The sequence below is a fragment of the Heloderma suspectum genome, chromosome 10 (assembly GCF_057233095.1).
Source record: "Heloderma suspectum isolate Gila_16-S chromosome 10, 16-S_ref, whole genome shotgun sequence".
Taxonomy (NCBI): domain Eukaryota; kingdom Metazoa; phylum Chordata; class Lepidosauria; order Squamata; family Helodermatidae; genus Heloderma; species Heloderma suspectum.
Genome location: NC_139467.1, coordinates 33346475 through 33367093, shown reverse-complemented (window position 1 = coordinate 33367093; position 20619 = coordinate 33346475). Strand labels below are relative to the sequence as shown.

The window sequence follows — 20619 nt, the reverse complement described above, 5'->3', positions numbered from 1 at the left end:
TTACCACTGTGCCCACTGCATGCTGCTATCACAGTACATGCGTTGTTGTTTTTCATGTACCTCATTTTGCATCAGTATTACATACAGTCAGGGCCAGGAATATTGGAACAAGGATAACTGCTTTGGCAGTTGGCCTCTGTACACTACCACATTGAAGTTGAAAGGAAACACACCCAGATGGGACCAAAGTCAGGACTTTCAACTGTAATGCAAGGGGTTTGACAAAAGTGGGGCACTAACCATTCAAGAAGTACAGCCAGTGGCATACATACACACCCATCGTTGGGGGCTCATAAGTAACAAACCAACATCATTTCAAACTTAAGGATCGCCTTTAATACTTGGATGAAAATCCTTTGCGGTCAATGTCTGCCTGAAGTCTGGAACCCATGGACATGAGCAAATGCTGAGTTTCATCCCTCGAGATGCTTTGCCAGGCCTTGACTGCAGCTGCCTTCAGCTGCTGCTTGTTTGTGGGTCTTTCTGCCTTCAGTCTTGTCTTCACTAAGTGAAAAGCATGCTCTATTGGGTGGAGATCAGGTGACTGTCTTGGCCATTGAAGAACATCCCACTTCTTTGCCTTGAGAAACTCTTGGTTAGCTTTTGCTGTATGTTTTGGGTCATTACCCATCTGCAATATGAAGCGGCGTCCTATCAGTTTGGCAGCATTCAGCTGAATCTGAGCAGAAAGTATAGCCCTATACACTTCAGAATTCATCCTGCTGCTTTGATCAGCAGTCAGGTCATCAGTAAATACCAGTGACCCGGTGCCATTGGCAGCCATACATGCCTATGCCATAACACTACCTCCGCCATGTTTGACAGATTATGTGGTATGCTTTGGATCATGAGCTGTTCCTTTCCTTCTCCATACTTTTCTCTTCTCATCATTCTGGTACAAGTTAATCTTGGTTTCATCAGTCCAAAGAATCTTATTCCACAACTGGGCAGGCTTTTTTAGGTGTTTGCTGGCAAAGGCTAATCTGGCCTGTCTCTTCTTGAGCATTACCAGTGTCTTGCACCTTGTTGTGAAGCCTCTGTATTTACATTCATAAAGCCGTCTCTTGACTGTAGATGTTGACAATGACATGCCTACCTCCGCAAGAGCATTCTTGACCTGGCTAGATGTTGTGGAAGGGTTGCTCTTCACCATGAGCAGAATTCTGCAGTCATCCACTTTAGTTGTCTTCCGTGGTCTGCCAGGCCTTTTGCTGTTGCTGAGCTTGCCAGTTAATTCCTTCTTTTTCAGGATGTTCCAGACTGTTGTGTTGGCCACTCCCACTGTTTTTGCTGTCTCTCTGATAGGTTTATGTAGTTTCCTCACCCCAATTCCCCTGGACTGCACGGAGGTCAAATCAGTCAATCCTAAAGGAAATCAGCCCCGAGTGCTCATTGGAAGGACAGATACTGAATATTTTGGCCACCTAATGCGAAGAGAAAACTCTCTGGAAAAGACCCTGATGCTGGGAAAGACTGAAGGCAAAAGGAGAAGGGGATGGCAGAGGATGAGATGGCTAGATAGAATCACTGATGCAATGAATATGGACTTGAGCACGCTCTGGGAGAGAGCGCAGGACAGGAAGGCCTGGCATGCTATGGTCCATGGGGTCACGAAGAGTCGGACACGACTGAACGACTGAACAACAACAACAGCCTAATGATGGCCTCCTTCACTCGCATGGATACCTCTTTGGAGCTCATGATGGGAGTTCCAGTGAACAGCTACCAAATGCAAATGTAACACTCAGAACCACCTCCAGGCCTTTTCTCCGCTTGATTGGTCATGGGGTACCCAGGAAACAGGCCACACCTGGCCATGCAGCAGCTTGTCAGCCATTTGTTCCACTACTTATGAGCCACCAACGATGGGGGTGTGTGCATGCCACTGGCTGTCCTTCCTGAATGGTTAGTGCCCCACTTTTGTCCACCCCCTTGAATTACAGCTGAAAGTCCTGACTTCGGTCCCATCTGGGTGTGTTTCCTTTCAACTTCAATGTGGTGGTGTACAGAGGCCAACTGCCAAAACAGTTATCCTTGTTCCAATATTTCTGGCCCTGACTGTAGCTATTTCCAGGGTGCTTTCTTTGCTTTTGTGTGGCTCCAGCAAAGAGAAGAGGGGAACATATAGCTTGGGGTGTGTGAGGGGAGCTGGGATGACTAAAGAGTGATTTGCAAATTGGCAAGGTATTGCTGCAGGGAAAACAGGTGCCCCTGCTGGCATATGCCACACACAGTCATATCAATGAGCCTGTATTTTTAATGACATTATTATTTTACTATTTCATTAATTTATTTGAAATGATCTATTTGAATGATCAAGGGGATTTGTTTGAAATGATCCAGGGGCTGGAGCAACCCTATGAGGGAAGGTTACAACAGCTGGGATTGTTTAGCTCGGAAAAAACACAAGTAAGGGTAGACACGATGAGAGAGATAACAAATTATGCATGGTGTGGAGACTGGGGATAGGGAGGCACTTTTCTCACTCTCTCATAATCTAGAACCCAGGATCATCTCATGAAAGTGACTGGTGGGAGATTCAGGATAGATAAAAGGAAGGGCTTCTTCACACAGCGCATAGCTAAACTATGGAATTCGCTACCACAACATGTGGTGATGGCCACCACTTTGGATGGCTTTAAAGGGGGATTGGACAAATTCATGGAGGAGAAGGCTATCAATGGCTACTAGTCCTGAGGGCTGTATGCTACCTCCAGTGTCAGAGGTAGTATGCCTATGTACACCAGTTGCTGGGGAACTTGGGTGGGAGGGTGCTGTTGCACTCATGTCCTGCTTGTGGGCTTCTGGTTGGCCACTGTGTGAACAAAATGCTGGACTAGATGAACCCTTGGTCTGATCCAGCACGGCTCTTATGTTCTTATGTTTATACGCCACACTTCATCTTACTAGATTTGGGCTGCAATCCTACACATACACAGCTGGGAGAAAGCCCCACTGAATTCAATGAGGCTTATTTCTGAATAGACACACATGCTGTTATTACATTGCTGCTACAGGCTGCAGTGAGGGGCCCAATACTGGAAGAGTGTGATTTGCCACCCCTTCTGATCCACCTGAGGCAGGGGATTCACCTTGCCTCATGGAAGGCCTGGCCCTTGCTGATACCCTGATTTCTGAAGAACTGCAACTAATTTTCAGTGAAGTTATGCATAGATTGTGGCAGAAGCCGAAATTTCTGTAAACTAACACTCATCAGAAACTGCAGGCATTCTACTATGGGGCAAATACAATTAAGCCACCTAGCTAATTTGCCTATCAGGTGTGAGCTTGCAAGAGAAATTGACTTTGAGGGAGATAATTAATGATTTTGCAATGTATACACCCCCAAAAGTAACACTTTGAAGTCCTGTTTATAAAGTCTTTGCAACCACGTTGGCCCATTAAAGGAAAAAATAAATAAAACAGGATAATACTTTTATTAGGAGTTAGGACCAACTCAAAAGATACAAAATAATCAGCAAACATTGTTGCTTGCTTTTGATTATTTTTTAAAAACCAGTCAAAAGTGGGGAAGGCATTTGGGAGCATGGTAGAAAAGTCCCAGTGCAGGCCATAGACTCAGAAATGTAAAACATGCCATTTCAGGATCACAACAAAATGTTCTTTCATGATTCATAAAACTGTATGTATGTGATGGGATTGTAGGGTGGGTGAAGGAGGGGGCCCGTTTTGCAAGCTTGTCCTCCCCCCTCCCAGAAAATTATGCTTGGACTCTAGGTTTTCTTCAGCAGCAGCAGAATGGAGACAGCAAGCATGACATCCCTTATCTCGTGTGAGCAACAGGAAGGAACATTTTTCTGTGGTATATACAATGACGCATCCACCGCTCACTTCTGCTTTGAAGAGTACCAGCTGCTGCTCTTCAGCGAAAGAATCTCGAAGGATCTGACCAGGGCCGATGTCAAGGGTAGGCATGGTTGGGCACCTTCCAAGGGCCCACACCCCAGCAGGGGCCCTCTGACAAGAGCCCCCTGGACTTGCTCCTCCTCTTCGTCATTGCAACCTGCTTCCTCACCTGCCTCGTGCTCTGGCCCAGACAACGGTGGTGGTGGTGAGGAGAAGGAGCAGGAGATGCCACGGCCTCCTTGCTCACTGGCTCTCTGCCTGTCAAGCAGGCGAGGGGTAGCAATGATGAGGAAGAGGATGGGGAGCGAGAGCAGCTGGTGACAATCATGGTGAGGAGGTGGACCCACTGAGGGAGGGTGTCTTCCCAGAGGCCCTTGAAAACCTGGAGCTGGCACCAGATCTGACCAATGACTAGCTTGCCAATGAACGAGCCAGAACTGAAGTGGATGAACAGCTAGATCCGCTCTCTGTTAGCCAACCTGGAGCCCATCATTTAAAAAATTCTGGCAAGGGAGGTTTACTAAGCTCAATCATTATAAATTAATAAAACTTAATATTTATGCCCTCTTATTTGCAACACGCCAGCTGCGCTACCAGAAGTGATTGCAGAACATCTGCATGCCATTGGGCCCAATTGAAGCTTTCCTCCCACTGCAAATAGCAGGCATGGGGGGGGGCAATTTGGATCAGGACCATGGTGGGGACAAAAAGGGAAAGCCCCCCTCCCTCAGCATCTCAGTCCTGTTCCAGTCCCCTTTCCACATGCCTATTTAATTAAAAAAAAAAACTAGCCACAAAAAGGCTACAATAAAAATGTGAATAACATTTTTAGCTATATGAGGTCTAGTCTGGACCTCCTCCTACCGCCTGAGGCAGGAGGCAGCACATGGACCTTTTAAAGAGCTCTTGGCTCACTTAAAAAGAAAAACATCATTTTGCAATCGAATGACATGCTGGAAAAAAGGAAACTGTGATGTAACATGTGGAGCAACTAGAAACCTGGCAAGGTGTGTTGGCCAGTGTCCTCCCGCAATGCGCTTCAGGGCATCTGCTGTCTGCACCATCCGCTCAGCTTGACCATTTGCTTGGGGATGACAAGGTGCAATGGTGCCTGCCCCAATAAGGTTCTTGTCTGCAAATGTTTTAAATTCAGCAGATGTAAATGCAGTCCCATTGCCTGAGACCGCAGTATCAGGCAACCCCTGGGTTGCAAATAAGTGGCGCAGTGCTGTGATGCTTGCAGCTGTTTGTGATGGTACTAAGCCTACTTCAAGCCACATCAAGAAAGGATCTACCACCACCGAGAAGTTTTGTCCTCGAAATGGTCCTGCAAAATCCGTATGAATTCTTGGCCAAGGCTTCTTGGTCACTTCCCAGGGAAAGACAGGTGCCCTCGATGGACTGTGCTTAGTGGCTTGACACGTACTGCTCTCATTTAGTTTTTTCAATATCTGAGTCAATACCAGGCTACCAGACATAGCTCCTGACCCTGGATTTGAGGCCTGCTGATTCTTACAGTCTTTCCCTCTACCTATACAACACTTGATGTGCCAAACCGCCTTGTAGCTTTGGGCTGTTATGGACTGATATGGCCAACCTCTGAGCAAATGTAGTACAGGTATGCATAATCTGCCCCAACTGGTTGTGCTCAAGCAAGGTGGAGTTCTTGAGTTCAGTATCCACATAATCCTGGGTGTAAAACACGTCAAGGCTGCTGCAAGCTCCTGCACGTTCGACAATCATTTCCAGGAAGAGGAACTCTTAATAGGCACCGGTCCAGGGGGCGTCCTGACCTCCACCCCGAGCAAACAGGAGCACAAGATTTTTGCATCAATTTTAAAGCAGTAAGTCTGCATTTCTGTGGGGAGAGTTTGCAAGCAGCAGCACACATATTTTGCATGCATAAAGGTTCCAGGTGCAAAGTCCGGCATCCCCAGTGGGATGGATCTCAAATACCAGAGATGAGAAAATGACATTGCCAGTCCAAGACAAAATGTCCATTGTTATAAGGCAACTTCTTAGATCCCTAGTTCTGCAGAGTAAAAGCCCAAAATTACTCAGCCAGAGCCCCCTCTACATTCTGCAACAATGTGCATCAACAGAGTTCATTTATATGCTTTTGCCTACTGAACCATGTCAGGATTGTTTTTCTAACTCAAGAACAGGGGTGGCGAACCTCTTTTACCCTGAGGGGCAGAATTAAATTTAAATTGTGGGGTGGCTGACCTTTTAACACAACAGAACAGTGGACTTTTTTTTTTTTTAGCATATGGAGTGACAGAACTCCTCTGGATACCAGGCTCCCAGCAGCTGCCATTTTGTTTTTCTCATAATGCCCCAGATGTTGGGCCAGTCCCAAGGCATTGTGGGGAAAAAAAAATGGCTGCTACCACAAAAACTCAATGGCCAACTTCCCCCTGCCCCTTATAATACTTCTGACTAATGCAATGTGAGGCATTTTGGCAAAACAAAACAGTGGCCACCAGCTGAGTTATGGCCACCAGGGCTCAATTTGCCCCAACAGAGGCCCAAGGGCAGGCTGACAGAGTACTGAGACCTGCTGCCTGAAGATGCTACATGCTCTTTACCTAGCATCTGAAGGACAATCTCCTTCCACATAAACTTGCCTATGCGCTGCAGCCATTCTTCTCCACAGGATTGGACCTTTTCATCTGTGATGATCAGATCGTGATTTTTTTTTTTTTGCCCTGGGAACAGTTAAGATGGCAGGTCAACATTACCTCGCTTCAGTGTGCCTTTTACAGAAATTGTTTGCTGATCTTGATTCCGTCTAGTTTTCTTCAGTTTTGTCTGCGCGTTGATTTGTTACTGTTGCTGGTGGATTGTTTGTTGCTTTGTTTTGAAACACTTTATTGTTTTCAATGTTTTACGACTAAGGAATTTTAATTGCACTGTTCCCTGAGGATCCCATAGGAAGGAAGTTGTGGGATAGAAATACTTTAATTAGGCATTTTTTTTTAGAAACGTGCCTAATTTTTGCAAACCAAAAACAAAGCAAGACATAGTCAAAATCGATCCCTCTATTTCCGATCTTCAGGTTGTGCGTCCCATTGCTTATATAGCCAAAATGGCACCACTCACACACAAGAGGGAGGCATCAGCAGGGTTGGGGGAACCCCAAGATTTGCAGAAATACAAAAAATGTTTAGCGCCAACCCTAAAAAAACAGCCTAGTGAGGACTGAACATGCTCAGTTGTCAGTGAATATTGATAACTGTGGGGGAGGGGTGGAGATGGAATGTAGTCCCCTGAAAGAGGGCATGGCTGGCTGGCACCCTGAACACGGGCACTCCAGACTATAACATTTTGTTGCAAAACTCACTTGTTTGTATATGATGTCAATATATGCTTTATATTTGATGCCTAGTTTCACAGCCCTATGAAGGCTGTGCCCATACTGCCCCAGCCTAGTTATGCTACTGTTGAAAGTGCTGACGTGAGGGTTACACGAGACAGAAGACTATAAAACATTTGGCTTGTGAAAAGTGTTTTATAGAAACAAATGATGGCACTGGGCCGATTAAAGTGTATAAAATATAAGACAGGCAGGAACACACACCAATCTATTCACCCTTCCAAGTTTCCATTCTGCAAATTTCTGCAGAACCCCTGAAATTTATCTTCATATATCACACATAATTGCACCATCTCCAGTACATGGATTTAAGCCAAATATTACTTATTCAGAAATATAATCTGGTGTACACACACACACACACACACACACACACACCTGAAACTATGCCACTTTACAAGCTGGATGGGGGTGCATGTTGGAATGCTCCAGAGTAAAGCATTTGCTGCGTATGGAAAACTGGCATATCAGGCAGAAGGATCCTAGTATAGCTTTCTCCCTGACCCACTGATTTCATTTTTAAATTGATTTTTTAGTATCAGGAATACAGCCATTTCAAGATATTAAGATCATATTTCCAAGATGATGCATATGAGACGAAGGCAGCCATAGTGCAGATTCTTGTTGATCTATAAGGAAGCCACCCACGCAAAAAGAGACAGGCTTGGCCAAGCCTCTGTCCCAGCTTTCCCCAACATTACACCCTCCAGTTGTGTTGGACTAGAGCTCCCATAGGAGCTGTAGACCGACACATCTGGAGGGTGTCAGATTGGGGGAGGATTCTCTATGCGATCTAGATCAGGGATAAACAACCTGGTGCCCTCCAGATGTTTTGGACTACAACTCTCATAATTCCTGGCCATTGGCCATGCTGCCTGGGGCTGCTGGGAATTGTAATCCAAAATTTCCAAAGAGCGCCAGGATGCCTACCCCTGATCTAGATTGAGGCTAGATTTCTATGTGCAGGGAGATCAAAGCACCAACATCAGAAAGCATTCTTGAAGTGGGGCAATCCTGAGAGGGCTATATCACATGCTCTTTCCTGAACATTCCATCTGGCTTTCAGTCCCGCTGAAACAAGGAACTCGAGATGGCTAAAAGCCACCCCCTTGACTTAACAAGATTGAATATCAGCCTGTTTCCAACCAGGCCCACCTACCTTCTGTGGAAGCTCAAACCAGATCAGCATCCCACCACAGAATTACAGACACCAAAGTCTAAGTGCTGAGCCACAGAACCATCGTGAAAGGGCAGTGGCCATATTTTAGAAACAAGTGAAAGAACCCGCCTGGGGAATGGCTGGCCACATTGTGTCTCAACACACAGGCTCTCCAGGGCTTAATAAGTCAGTGAGTTCAGTCCAGACTAAGCGAGGTGCACTTAAGTCCCATTGAAATCAATGTGAAAAATTAGCCAGGATGAAGCGAAGTCCCATTGTTTTCAATGAAAATCTAACCTCACCACCCTATGCACTGGACTTACTCAGAAGTAAGGCCCTTTGAATGGAGCTTACACCTAAGTGTGCATATGACTGTGGCCTAAATGAGCTAACATCATCTGGATCCAACCCATTGTTTTGTCATATGCCAGAGACATTGCAGAATAATTCCTACCTAGTTCTTTGGGTGATTCTAAACTCAACCCAACTTGGAAGAACTAGGACACATAAACAGCACATTTTAGCCTGCAAGCCTATGCACTCTTACTTGGGAGTAAGCCCTACTGAACACAGTGGCCTCTGATCCTGGAGGTAGCACACAGCCACCAGGACTAGCCGCACTGACAGCCTTCTCCTTCCTGAATTTGTCCAATTCCCCTTTAGAGCCATCCAAATTGGTGTCCATCCCTACATCCTGTGGCCATGTGTGTTTGCTTCTTCATTCTGCTTTTTGAAAGCCATCTACAGAAGTCACCACACTAAAAACATGACCATTCCACTTCTCCGCATCCAAAGGATGATGCAGACCCATCCCTTAAGGCCCGTCTTCCAGACTGGCTGGCTGCACCCAGCCAGACGTGGAGGAAGCATTTCTAGAAGAGGCAAGAACGTTCCCCCTCTGGGACATCCCTGCCTTGTGCAAGGTGGAAGGCAAGCTGTGAAGGCACTGCGGTGTGACCCAGTCCTGCAAAGATCCCTCTGTCAGTCATGCAGATGAGCTTTGGGGTGGGGGACACATACTGGTGGGCTACAGCAGCCTCCTCCTCAAACCTGGTGCCCTGCAGATGGGTTGGACTGCAACTCCCAGAATTCCCACCCAGCAATTCCCAGCCAGGAATTCTGGGAGTTGCAGTCCAACCCATCTGGAGAGTGGCAGCTTGCGGGAGGCTGGGCTGTAGCATCCTGGGTCCATGACTGCATAGATCAGATGTGCTGAAAGAGCATCACGGCTGGTGCAGGCAAAGGGTAAGGCCAGCCTTTGCTCAAGGGCCACAGACACTTGAAAGGCTCTCCCGCTTAGCCCGGTGCTGATCCAGCGCAATCCTAGGCCCACTTCTCCTGAAGCTCTTCCACTGTTTAGAACAGGGGTGGGCAGAAGTCGTGCTGGGATCTACTGCAAGATGTGTGCATGATTTGCAGCAGAGGTGCCAAAGGATGTCTGGCTCCCGAATTGTTTAGCAAGAGCAGCAACAAAATTACCCCTTCCCCATCCCCGTCCTAAATTAGACCGCTGAAAAGAAGGAAGCTTGGGTGAACCAAGAGTGGATTTTTGTCTGGAAGGACAGTGAACTCCGTCTAGTTCTGTTGCTCCAAACATATTCCTGGGTTCCGGACAACTCTAATTCGAAGTGTACGTCTTTTGCACCAGGCTTTGGTTAGTGGAACTCGGGGTTCTAGGAAAAAAACAAAGTAGATCCAAGCAACTCTGAAGTCTGAACACCTCTAATTAGGGATGTACAGGCTGTGTAAAATTTGTTCCATCTGCATTTCATGGATTGTCAGGTGGCTCTCCTTCCATCGTCCGCTCATCGATAGAATTATTTTTAATTTTCCGGATTTGTGCAAATTTGCATTTTCGTGCTTTAGCCTATAGGGGAAATGCGCATTTTCGGCTGCTTTTTAAAATGTTGCATATTTTTCTATTGTTACATTTGCGCAAAATTCCTGAAAGTTAAAAAAAAAAAAGTCTGCAAGTCCACAGAATCTGTGCGACTTGGAAAAAGCTGGTCCGCTGCGGAATCCGTGGGTCGGATTCCTAAAAATCCAAGCTCATTAGATTCCACTGCAGATTTCTCTGACTTCCCTACTTCTAATTTAGAAGAGCAGCAAGAAAGGTGCATTAGAGATTGTGTGGGAGGTGGATGGGTGGGGGAAGTATATGAGTGATGCGCTCTTCCTGCAGGACAGACTGGCCTCCTAGAAAGCAAGGTTTCAGTTGGGTCCATGAAAAAGGCCCCCTTCCTCCCGCAACAGCAGTGCTGCCACTAGGTAATTTTAGAACCTGGACTTAATAGTCTTTTGGGGGAATCCCTTTAGATGGCCGCCTGCATTACTTCAGTTGTGAAGCATACAAACCCACAGTTCTCTCCTCCTCCCATGGCCGTTTCCTGCTTTATACCTGCTTTTACCTTTCTGATATGTTAGAGCAAAACAAGACGAGTCCTGTCACCAACCCTGATTGAAAAAAGAAGAAATACTTCGAGCATGTGCAGTTTTGCATTTTAAACTCACTGAAACTGTAGCACCGTTCATGACCACAGGAATAAAACGGCATTTGCTTCTGCTACCCTGATGCTAAACACATTTGACTGGGGAATAAGTATCATTTTGCTATAGTGAAGGATGGTATGTTTTAACAGTACCAATAACAACATGAGCATCTGTGACCATGTGCATGCCTGGCCAGCTGGCCCCGATTCTAAAATGCTTATAAAAACAAGGAAGGATGCTGCAGTGACCACCGGCGTCAGATCCCGGTAGGGTCCAGCAAGCCCATGCCCACCCAGGTGCTGACACTGGGCCTGTTTGCTGCTGTCCCCATCACCGGCCACCCTCTGAGGGGTCATTTGGGCCCCCCAGGCTGTGGTCCAACACTAGCTGCCGCACTCCACAAGGGGAATCTGCCTATGCTGCCTTCTTTCTGGCACAGGCTTTGATCCACCCACCCAGCTGTCGTAAGCATCCTGGAAAAGAGCAAGTGATGCCCTGCCCTTCGCTGAAAAAAGCACCACCCATCCCAGCCACAATGCCCAATCTCCTAAATTATGACGGCACAGACATGCCCAGAGGGCACATAAACAAGAAAGCCGGTGGATCAATCCCCCAGCAGCGTCTCTCCCTCACTCTTCTTTCCGACGCAGTTTGCGTCTTACTTTGGTGGTCATGTGGAGAGCTGTCAGGCTGCAGCAAACCACCACCAGAAGGCACAGGGCAGAGAAAAGCGGGGCCAGGCCACCATGCAGCTGAGAGTAGATGGACCGCCTCGTCCGGTAATCCAGGAGCACCGCCTCCACCTGGGTGAGGGTGCACAGGATGAGGAAGATGTGAAAGATCTGGTGTCCCTGACCCACAAAGTGGCACTTCCCTGGAAACCATTTCTCAGGATAGGGATAGGCGAAGAAGAAGGCCGCGATGAGGAAGGAAAGCACGTGGCACTTGTGGTAGAGGACGGCCGGGTCCGCGAGACCTGAAGAAGAGGAGGTGTAAATGCGGTGAAGCACTGGGCTGATGTCCAAAGCGTACGCTATGGCCGAGGGCATTTCCTGGCACAGACGGCCCATCAGGGAAGAGAGGTGGGGGGACCGGTATTTGGCATAACAGGAGCCGGCGCAGGAGAGCCAAGCCAGCAGAACAGCTCCTGGAATGTAGAAGCTCCCGACCTGAGCGTGCCACTCAGGCTCAATGGCGTAATAGTAGTGCACCAAGGCACTGCCGTACTGGTACACGGCAACCCCCACATAGTCCAGAAAGAAGAAAGCACAGTGCCAGAACTCAGACTTGGCCTGCAGGAGGTGCGCCAGGGTGCTGAACGTCGCATACACGATGGAAGAGGCCACAATGACGAAGAGGGGCTGGGCGTGTAGGTCGCCGTGGAAATCCACCACCCGGGCCAATTGCCAGAACCGCACCGCCAGCACCAGCGCAGCCACCAGGTGCGTCCAGACATTGATCGCCTCGTTGTGGCGCTGGAAGAGCGACAGGAAGTAATACCTCCAGGTCCGGTCGACGGGGCGGTAGCCAGCCTGGATATAAGGCTTCTGGAAAAGCTGAGGCACATCCGACACCCCCACGGTGCTGGAGAGGGAGGGGAGCACCTCCTCCAGGAGCTGGGGGACTTTCCAGAAGTGCTGGCCATTGATGAAAAGACGGCTGAGCTTCTCGGACACAATTGTTGCCATGACACGAAGGCCGAGCCCTGAAGAAGGGAAGAAAACCTGTTCAGAAAAAGAGGAGGAAGTGAAGTTGGGTCGATCTTTATTTGCATTTATTAAAACAACATCAGTAATGGTGCCAGTGGTTGAAATAGCAGCCACAGGAGACCAGAGGCGGGAAGAAACACCTGTGGGGGTGGCAGCCCCTTGACTAGTTAGAGAGGATCAGCTCAGCAGTGTAACTGAGGGCACAATCCAACAGAAGCTTAGACAGAAAAAAAAGTCCTACAACTCCCAGTATTCTCCAGCCAGCATGCAATCCAAGGCATGCTAATCCAGGAGTAAGTCCCACTGAACACAGCAGGACTTACTTGTGAGTTAATGTGGGGGGGGGGGCTGTGCTGCCAGGTGGCACCTTTTCCCTGGGTATATCCTCAAATGGGGTGCAAAAAGGTGCAAAGTTCATGTAATACAGGAACGGGGAACCTCAGGGTCAGGGTCCCAATCCAGCCCTCTGAGCTTCCCCAGAGGGCCACAGCCCCCTTCCCCTAACCCCATTCCCCCCACATCCAATCGTTTGGCAGTTTCCATCATTTGTCCAGTTCTTCCCCTCATTTCAAAAGGCTGAAATGCCTCTCCGAAGGCTTGCTTACTGCCAGTACCAGTAAGAGCTTTAAGCTACAACAGGCTGGTAGCTTTTGTATTTTTGGCTCCACCCCCTTTGCCTCCAGCTCCACCCACTACTGGAATGCAGCCCCTGAGACCTTCTCTGAAATGTAATTCGGCTCTCAGGCGGGAAAAGGTTCCCCAACCCGTGATGTAATGTATCGGCAGCATTACATGGGGCAATGCTTTCATTTCCACTTGGAATTGTTAGACCCGTTTCAAGGCAATCGCTGAAAGGCCAGAGATCAGCTTGCCTGGAAAAAACAGCAGGCCAGGCAGACGAAGGAGACATTGATTAGACAGCAGTGGCCGGCAGAAGATCTGACTCATTGTGGAATGGCAGGAGCAGTCTATCTGAGTGGTAGAGCTTAGAATTTCAACAGCTGTACCCCAAAAGGTCCAAAACAGCCTCCCCAACCTGGTGCCCTCTGGATATGTTGGACTACAACTCCTATTATTCCCAGCCAGCATGATCACAGGCTGTTCTGGATGGGGACTATGGGAGTTGGGGACGGCTGGTCCAAAAACATTCTTCTGTTTTCTTAGATGTTACCAATCTCTCCCAGCAATCCAGGGATACACTGATGTTTTTAACCATTTCACTCATTACATATTATCTCCAGGTCAATTGGGGGGGGGGGTCACTTGTGTGCCTGTGCACCTGCATCCGTGTAGAAGCTGAACCCCGGCCAAGTATAGAAATGACAAGTTATGGCTCAGACGGCAACATTTTATCTATTCGTTGGTTACATTGATTTTTTTTTTTTAAATGATTGACTAAAAAGATGCCCCCTTAATTAAGTCATTAGCAGATTTTAATTTTTCTTAAAAAATAAATAAATAATTCTAAAACCCGGAGATGGCAAATTCCACCTTAGACGAGGCACAGTATCGTGTGTGGGTGGGTGGGTGGGTGTTGGTGTGCGTGTGCGTGTATAGAAGGCCTGTTCTAATATGCCTGCCGCAAAACATGTGCATCATCTGAAACTATTTCTTTCTTTAGAATTATTTCTTCTTATATGCAAATTCACACACAATCAATCACTTATTGATACCAATGACCAGATTAAAATAAAATAAAAAATAGGGCATTCAACAATTTGCCATTATAAATGAATCAACACTAAACAAATCAAGAATGAGTTATCTGGGCTCTCAACTTAACTGCAAAACAAAGCGACTCTGCAACTGTTTCAGTAACTACAGAGATGATGTCTTACTGTTTAGCTGATTACCATCATTATCTTTACCAGGGAGCTTAGATAACAAAGGCAAAATTAGTTCTCTCCTAATATCATAAAAATTACAGAATAGGAGTGCTGAAATTAATCAATTATCCAATTGGATTGACTAAAACTCATACAATTCATCTTTAATCGGTTGACAGCCACAGTGATGGCACTGGATACGCTTTTTAGCATCCAGGGAGTGTTCCTTCGTAATATCTCACAGCCAGAACATCCGACTCCCCAAAAGTGTCAAGTTAAGGTTGAATAGCACTACTGGGCAGAAGGACCAGCCTTAATCAGACATGCTGCTTTAACTGCCCTTCAAGCTTCTTGTCCAATCCTCATGTGGGGGAAGAGTTCATGTCACCCTCGCTCTGTTTTCTTTTTTTAAACCACAGGTTATCTCCACATTGCAACCGGAATGTGTCTTTTTTTCCAGCTCCAGAGCCAAGAGCAGCAAAGATTTTAAACCTTATATCCGTGACATTTCCAAACGTCTTGTTCAATTCTGGAGATCCATACAGCATGGAAAGAGATGGCACCATCAGGGGTGGAGAGAGGGGAGAGCTACATTTTACAACCCGTTTAATTTCAGAAGCTTGTACACACTGAAATCATGGCAATTGTGAACCGAAATGTCACAAGGGACCCAGAGCTCCATTAAGTAGCTTCACAGATCCCAAGAAAGATCATCTCGACAACAAGGATGTAATTGTATACCTCCTGGTAGCAGCTAGACTTGAAGTGGCCAAGTGTTGGGAAGATGCCAAGGCTCTGGCAAGTCTTTCATTTTATGTGCATGTCTTTTGTGGCCAGCTCTGGTTGGGGGATCTCAGGGTTCTCGTTAAAACAAAGCAGATCCCGCAAGCTAGAAGTCTGCCCATCACTAGCCTAAAGGGACCATTTCTCTGGCCTGGTATCTGGCAGCTTCCTCTTCCTATATTACATCACCTGATTCAGAGTAGAAGGGACCTGGGCATTTCTCCCCCTCGGAGCATTCGCAAAACCATTTTTGTTACTTCATGGAGCAATCTCAGCCCAGTGAAGCTCTGGTGAGAGTGCCAGAGGAACTCTGAGAGGAACCTTAGGAACTCCGGCCCAGCTCTGAGTGAGCCGTCTCTGGCAGAGGATGAAAAGACGCCTCTGAAAATATGAAACAACGGAAGGAGTTTCCAGGAAGAGCAAGACTGAGTGGGTTGTTGTTTAATGGAGCTGGAAATCAAGGGCAGACTGTGCTTTCCTTAAAAACTTTAGATTAATTATCTCATTTACAAAATGTTTTCTTTTGCCAAAAAGAAACCCAAAGAAAGCTTCCAGTGCGACAGTTTTTCTTGTAGAAATTTCACCTTCAAAACATTCTAGGTAACCTGCCCTGAACCCCAGGAATTGGACAGTCTATATAAATCACCCTAAGTTTTGCCTTTCTGGACTGGAGTGAGGTGAATTTAAGTCCGGTGTCCTTTTTCCGACAGCAGCCTTTGGACGCTCACAAACGGGGCTCAAAGCTGGTCACTGGCCTTCCACCCCTCCCATGTGGCAGTTCACAGGTATGCTGCTTCTGAAGATGGAGGTTCCATTCCCAACCACTATAGCAGATAAGCCTCTCTCAGTCCAAGCCAAATCAGCCATCTCCACAACTTGTGTGTGGCAGTGAGCTCTGTATATGTTCATTACATGTTGTGTGAAAAGTACTTTCTTCGGTCTGTCTTGAACTAATCAGTTTCACTGGGTGATCCAGAATTCTTGTATTACCAGAGACAGAAAATTGTCTCTATCCACTCTCTCTTCCTGTTCATAATTTTATAAACCTCTTTCATGTTTCCCCTTAGCCAATGTGTGTGTATGGGTGCACGCGTGTGCTCAACTACAAACCACCACGTGCGCACCGCTACAAACCACAAACCACCACCTTCCCAACCTGGCGCTTTCCAGATATGTTGTATGATACAAGCACTAGCATCCCCAGCCAGCAGTCATGGGGTGTTCTGGCTGGGGATGATGGGAGTTGCAGTCTGACACGCCTGGAGGGTGCCAGGTTGGGGAGGACTGCTTTTGCCTTTCCTTGTAGGGAAGGTTGCTTAACACTCAATCATTCCCGCTACTCTTTTTGTGTTCCTTCTCCTTAACTTCCAAAGGCATGTACCTCTGGCAATGTCTTCCATGCTGGCTGTGGGTGATGGGAGTTGTAGTCCAGCTCATCTAGAAGATGCTGGGTTAGGGAAGGCTGGACAGAAGACACTGCCACTGGACTGTGTTCCTTAGTGTGCACAACCACGGTGGCTTGCTGTGGCTTATTTAAGCCACAACAAGCCGTGGTGACTGCAGGCGCCGTCTTGCACATTTGAGCCGGAACGGAGACTTGTTGGGTCATCCGAACCCATAGCCCACGGCCTGTTTTAGCATTATGCAAAGGTTATTTAATCCTTGCACAACTCGCCCCTGCTGGGTTCAGACGACATAATATTCAAAATGGCCACTGGCGCACGCTGCAGCCCACCCTGGCTTAAATAAGCCACGGTGGGCTGTTTGATCATGCGAACTGGCCCATTAACTCCCTTCAAAAATTAACTAAGGCCCTGACAGCGGTCTGTTGTTGGCACAGAAATCCCATAATCTGTAAAGCCCTGCCTTTTCCCAGCATTGGAAGTGGGAGGTAAAACACTGGATGGGTCACTATAGCTCTTGGGTGGGGGTTGGGGAATGGATGGGGAAATCTCTTTCCACCACTTCTTCCAAGCCTGCAGCCAGTGGTTTAATGGAGGCAGGGCTCACAGGGACGCAACACCGGCACATTTTTATTAGCAGGGACGCTGATGTCATCCACCCCTCCCCCCCCCCCCTGCCCTGAATATCCTGCACCCTCTGAGTTTAGCTGTAATCCTATCAGTAGCAAGGGCCAGGGTGGGGAAGATTAATTTTCCCAGCAACAACATGCTGTTCTTTGTTGTAATGTAAAGTGTTCTGAGCTGGCTTGGTCTTGAACGGGCAATTAAGAGGCTGGACAGCCACCTGTCAGGGATGCTCTGACTTGGATTCCCGCATTGAGCAGGGGGTTGGACTCGATGGCCTTGTAGGCCCCTTCCAGCCCTACTAGTCTATGATTCTGTAAGACCCATTCGCTTTACAAATGACCTGCTCCTAGCAGATGAAAACTCCTAGAACTGGTTTGTTGGTAATGGATCAATGCAGCTGCCTTCACTTCTGGACTCTCCTCAGGGGCGTGGCTATGGGGACTGTCACGATGAATGCCTGCACTTCAAAAGGCACCACTGTACCAGTGCCTGCAGTGCTACTTTCAGGAAGGGACTGTTTAGCTTGGAGAGGTCTCTAAATGCGGCTGGTGAGAACAAAAGCCACTGCAGGGTTTGTCTGCCAGTTCCATGTTTACCCATGGCTTCTCTACCTCTCATAGAGGAGGGAGATTGTTTACACCAGAAGGCATCCTAGGACACGATCCTATGCATGCTTAGACAGAAAAAGGTCCTACAACTCCCAGCATTTGAATGCTGAAAGTTGTAGGACTTTTTTCTGTCTAAACACGCGTAGGATTGTGCCCTTAGTATCTCTGAAGATTTGACATACCTCCCCTCCTGCTGATGTTACTCTGTAGAGCAAGCTGCTCACTAGCCAAGATCTCTTGCCTTTGCAGGCAAATTTGTTGAATATTTCTTGCCAGTTTATCAGACATTTAGGAGGAAAGCTTATTGGCAAAGTTTGGCCCAGGAAGAAAACTCTGGGCATTGCTGACATTTTAATTGCTGCCATGTGTCTGAGCCAGGATAGACTATCCTTGGACCCGCACAGCCTTCCCCAACCAGGTGCCTTCCAGATGTGCCGGACTGCAACTCCCATCATTCCCAGCCAGCACTAACTGGGAATGATGGGAGTCGCAGTGCAACACAATTGGAGAGCACCAGGTTGGGGAATGCTGGACCAGCAGATTCGATCTTGTTTAACCTGGCCAAACGCTGCATCAGGGGTCCCCAACACGGCGCCCATGGGGAGCGCTCCCTTAAAAAATGATTTTTAATCAAAAACTGGAAAAATGTGAGGTGACCGGGTTTTTCTTAGTGTTCCTCAACGTGCCACTGACCAGCTGTTCGGCAGGCAGGAAGGGAAGGGTTGCTTCCTGGCCCCACCCAGTCCTCTTTTGCCCACACAGCCCTCTCTTTAGCTCTCCATGCCCAGCTTCTACCTTTGCTCTTTCTTTCCCCCAACCCCTTTTCTTGCTGTTCCTCTCCCTTCCCCATCCCTAGCCTTCTTCTTCCTCTCCCGTCCTAGCCTCACTTTTTCTCTCCCACTCATCCCTTTATCTTGTTGTGTCTCTCCACTTCCAGCCTCTAGCCTTGCTCTTTCTCTCCCCAAACTCTGTCCTCGCTCTCTCTCTCCCTTCCCCATCCCTAGCCTTCTTCTTCCTCTCCCGTCCTAGCCTCACTCTTTCTCTCCCACTCATCCCTTTATCTTGTTGTGTCTCTCCACTCCCAGCCTCTAGCCTTGCTCTTTCTCTCCCCAAACTCTGTCCTCGCTCTTTCTCTCCCTTCCCCATCCCTAGCCTTCTTCCTCTTCTCCCTCCCTAGCCTTGCTTTCTCTTCCACTCATCTCTATCTTGCTGCATCTCTCCATGCCCAGCCTCTAGCCTATTTCTACACACACACACCTCTTTACCTCTTTCTTTCTCCCCTCCACAGCCTCATTCTTTCTCTCCCCTCTACCCCTTTGCCTTGCTATTTCCCCCTCCCTCCCAACCTCTATACTTGCTCATTCTCTCCCCACATGCTCTTTGGACTAGTCAGGCCACCACGGCAGCCCTTACGTGACTAGCCACATCCTCGATGGGAGCTACTTTGTGGTGGCGCCCACAGCAGTTTCTCAAATTCCTAAACGTGCCCCTGGGTCCAAAAATGTTGGGGACCCCTGGGCTATGTTGTGATTCAGTTTCTTCAAATGTGCAAGATTCTTTGAGATGTCTGCTCCCAAGTATCTAATTAAGTCCAGCCGGAGTGCCAAGTTAGAGGTGAGTTTCAAATGTGGCTGATCTCAGGGGATTAATATTGAAACCAAGGGATTTCCAGTTTGGTGAAACTGATTTGCAGGCAAGTAACAGAGCAGCCACATCAGTCATTGGGCACCTGCTTTCCATGCAGAGGGTTCCCGGTTCAATCCCTGGTGATTCCAGGCAGGGCTAGGAAAGAATCCTGCCTGAAACCCTGGAGAGCCGCTGCCAGTCAGTGTCAACAATACTGGGCGAGATGGACCCAGGGCCTGACTCCCTATAAGGCAGCTTCCTACGTTCCAGTTCAACCCGTCATGTCCGGGACTGCCTGTGCACAAGTTAGATAGGTACAAAGCCGTGTTGTCAGTGAAGAGGTGGATAACCTAATATTGGGGTTGCTGCGCAGGGCCTCTGCTAACCGCTCCACGGCAGCTGCAAAAAGCAATGGACATCCCTGTTTTGTGCCTCTGTTTAACTCAGTCCTTTGGGAATCTTAGAGGTTAATCCTACTTACAGCCATGGAACTGAGATACATCCAGGAGAGTACCTTTTCAAACCGCTCTCCAGTGTCCCTTTTCTGCAAGACTTTTCCCAAGAAACACCATTCTACCTTGTCCAGAGCCTTGTACGTGTCCAATGATAAGATCACAAGGGGGTGGATGACATTAAGGAACCATCTGATGGGTCCACGACTTGTCTATGAGGCAGGAATCCTCTTTAGTCTGCTTTTGTATAGGATGTAAAAAAGGATATTGTCGAGTAGGGAAAAGGGCAACCAACATGATAAAGGGGCTGGAGCAACTCCCCTATAAGGAAAGGTTACAACATCTGGGATTGTTTAGCTTAGAGAAAGGGTGAGCAGAGGGAGATATGATAGAGGTGTACAAAATTATGCAAGGTGTGGAGCAAATGGGTAGGGAGAAAAACATGGCTTTAAAAGGGGATTATACAATTTCATGGAGGAGAAGGCTATCAGTGGCTACCAGGCATGACGGCTGTATATTGCCTCCAGGACCGGAAGCAGCATGCCTCTGTTAACCAGTTGCCTGGGGAACATGAGCGGGAGGATGTTCTTGTGCTTGTGTCCTACTTGTGGGCTTCCCACAGGTAGCTGGGTGGCCACTGTGTGAACAGAATGCTGGACTAGATGGGCCCTTGGTCTGATCCAGCAAGGCTCT

General features: G+C 47.8%; 1 protein-coding gene across 8 annotated transcripts in view; it reads right to left on the bottom strand.

The window, feature by feature from the left end:
* Positions 1 to 6087: 6087 nt before the first annotated feature.
* PAQR7 (progestin and adipoQ receptor family member 7) overlaps positions 6088 to 20619 on the bottom strand; it is a 23776-nt gene continuing 9244 nt past the window's right edge. For 5 of the 8 annotated variants that reach the window (XM_084815830.1, XM_084815829.1, XM_084815825.1 and 2 more), the window contains one exon: positions 6088 to 12616. In XM_084815830.1, coding sequence (XP_084671956.1) covers positions 11522 to 12580 — 1059 coding nt within the window. In that variant the 5' untranslated portion in view covers positions 12581 to 12616 and the 3' untranslated portion in view covers positions 6088 to 11521. The remainder of the gene's footprint in view (positions 12617 to 20619) is intronic. The other 3 variants (XM_084815824.1, XM_084815827.1, XM_084815828.1) reach the window with 1 other exon arrangement.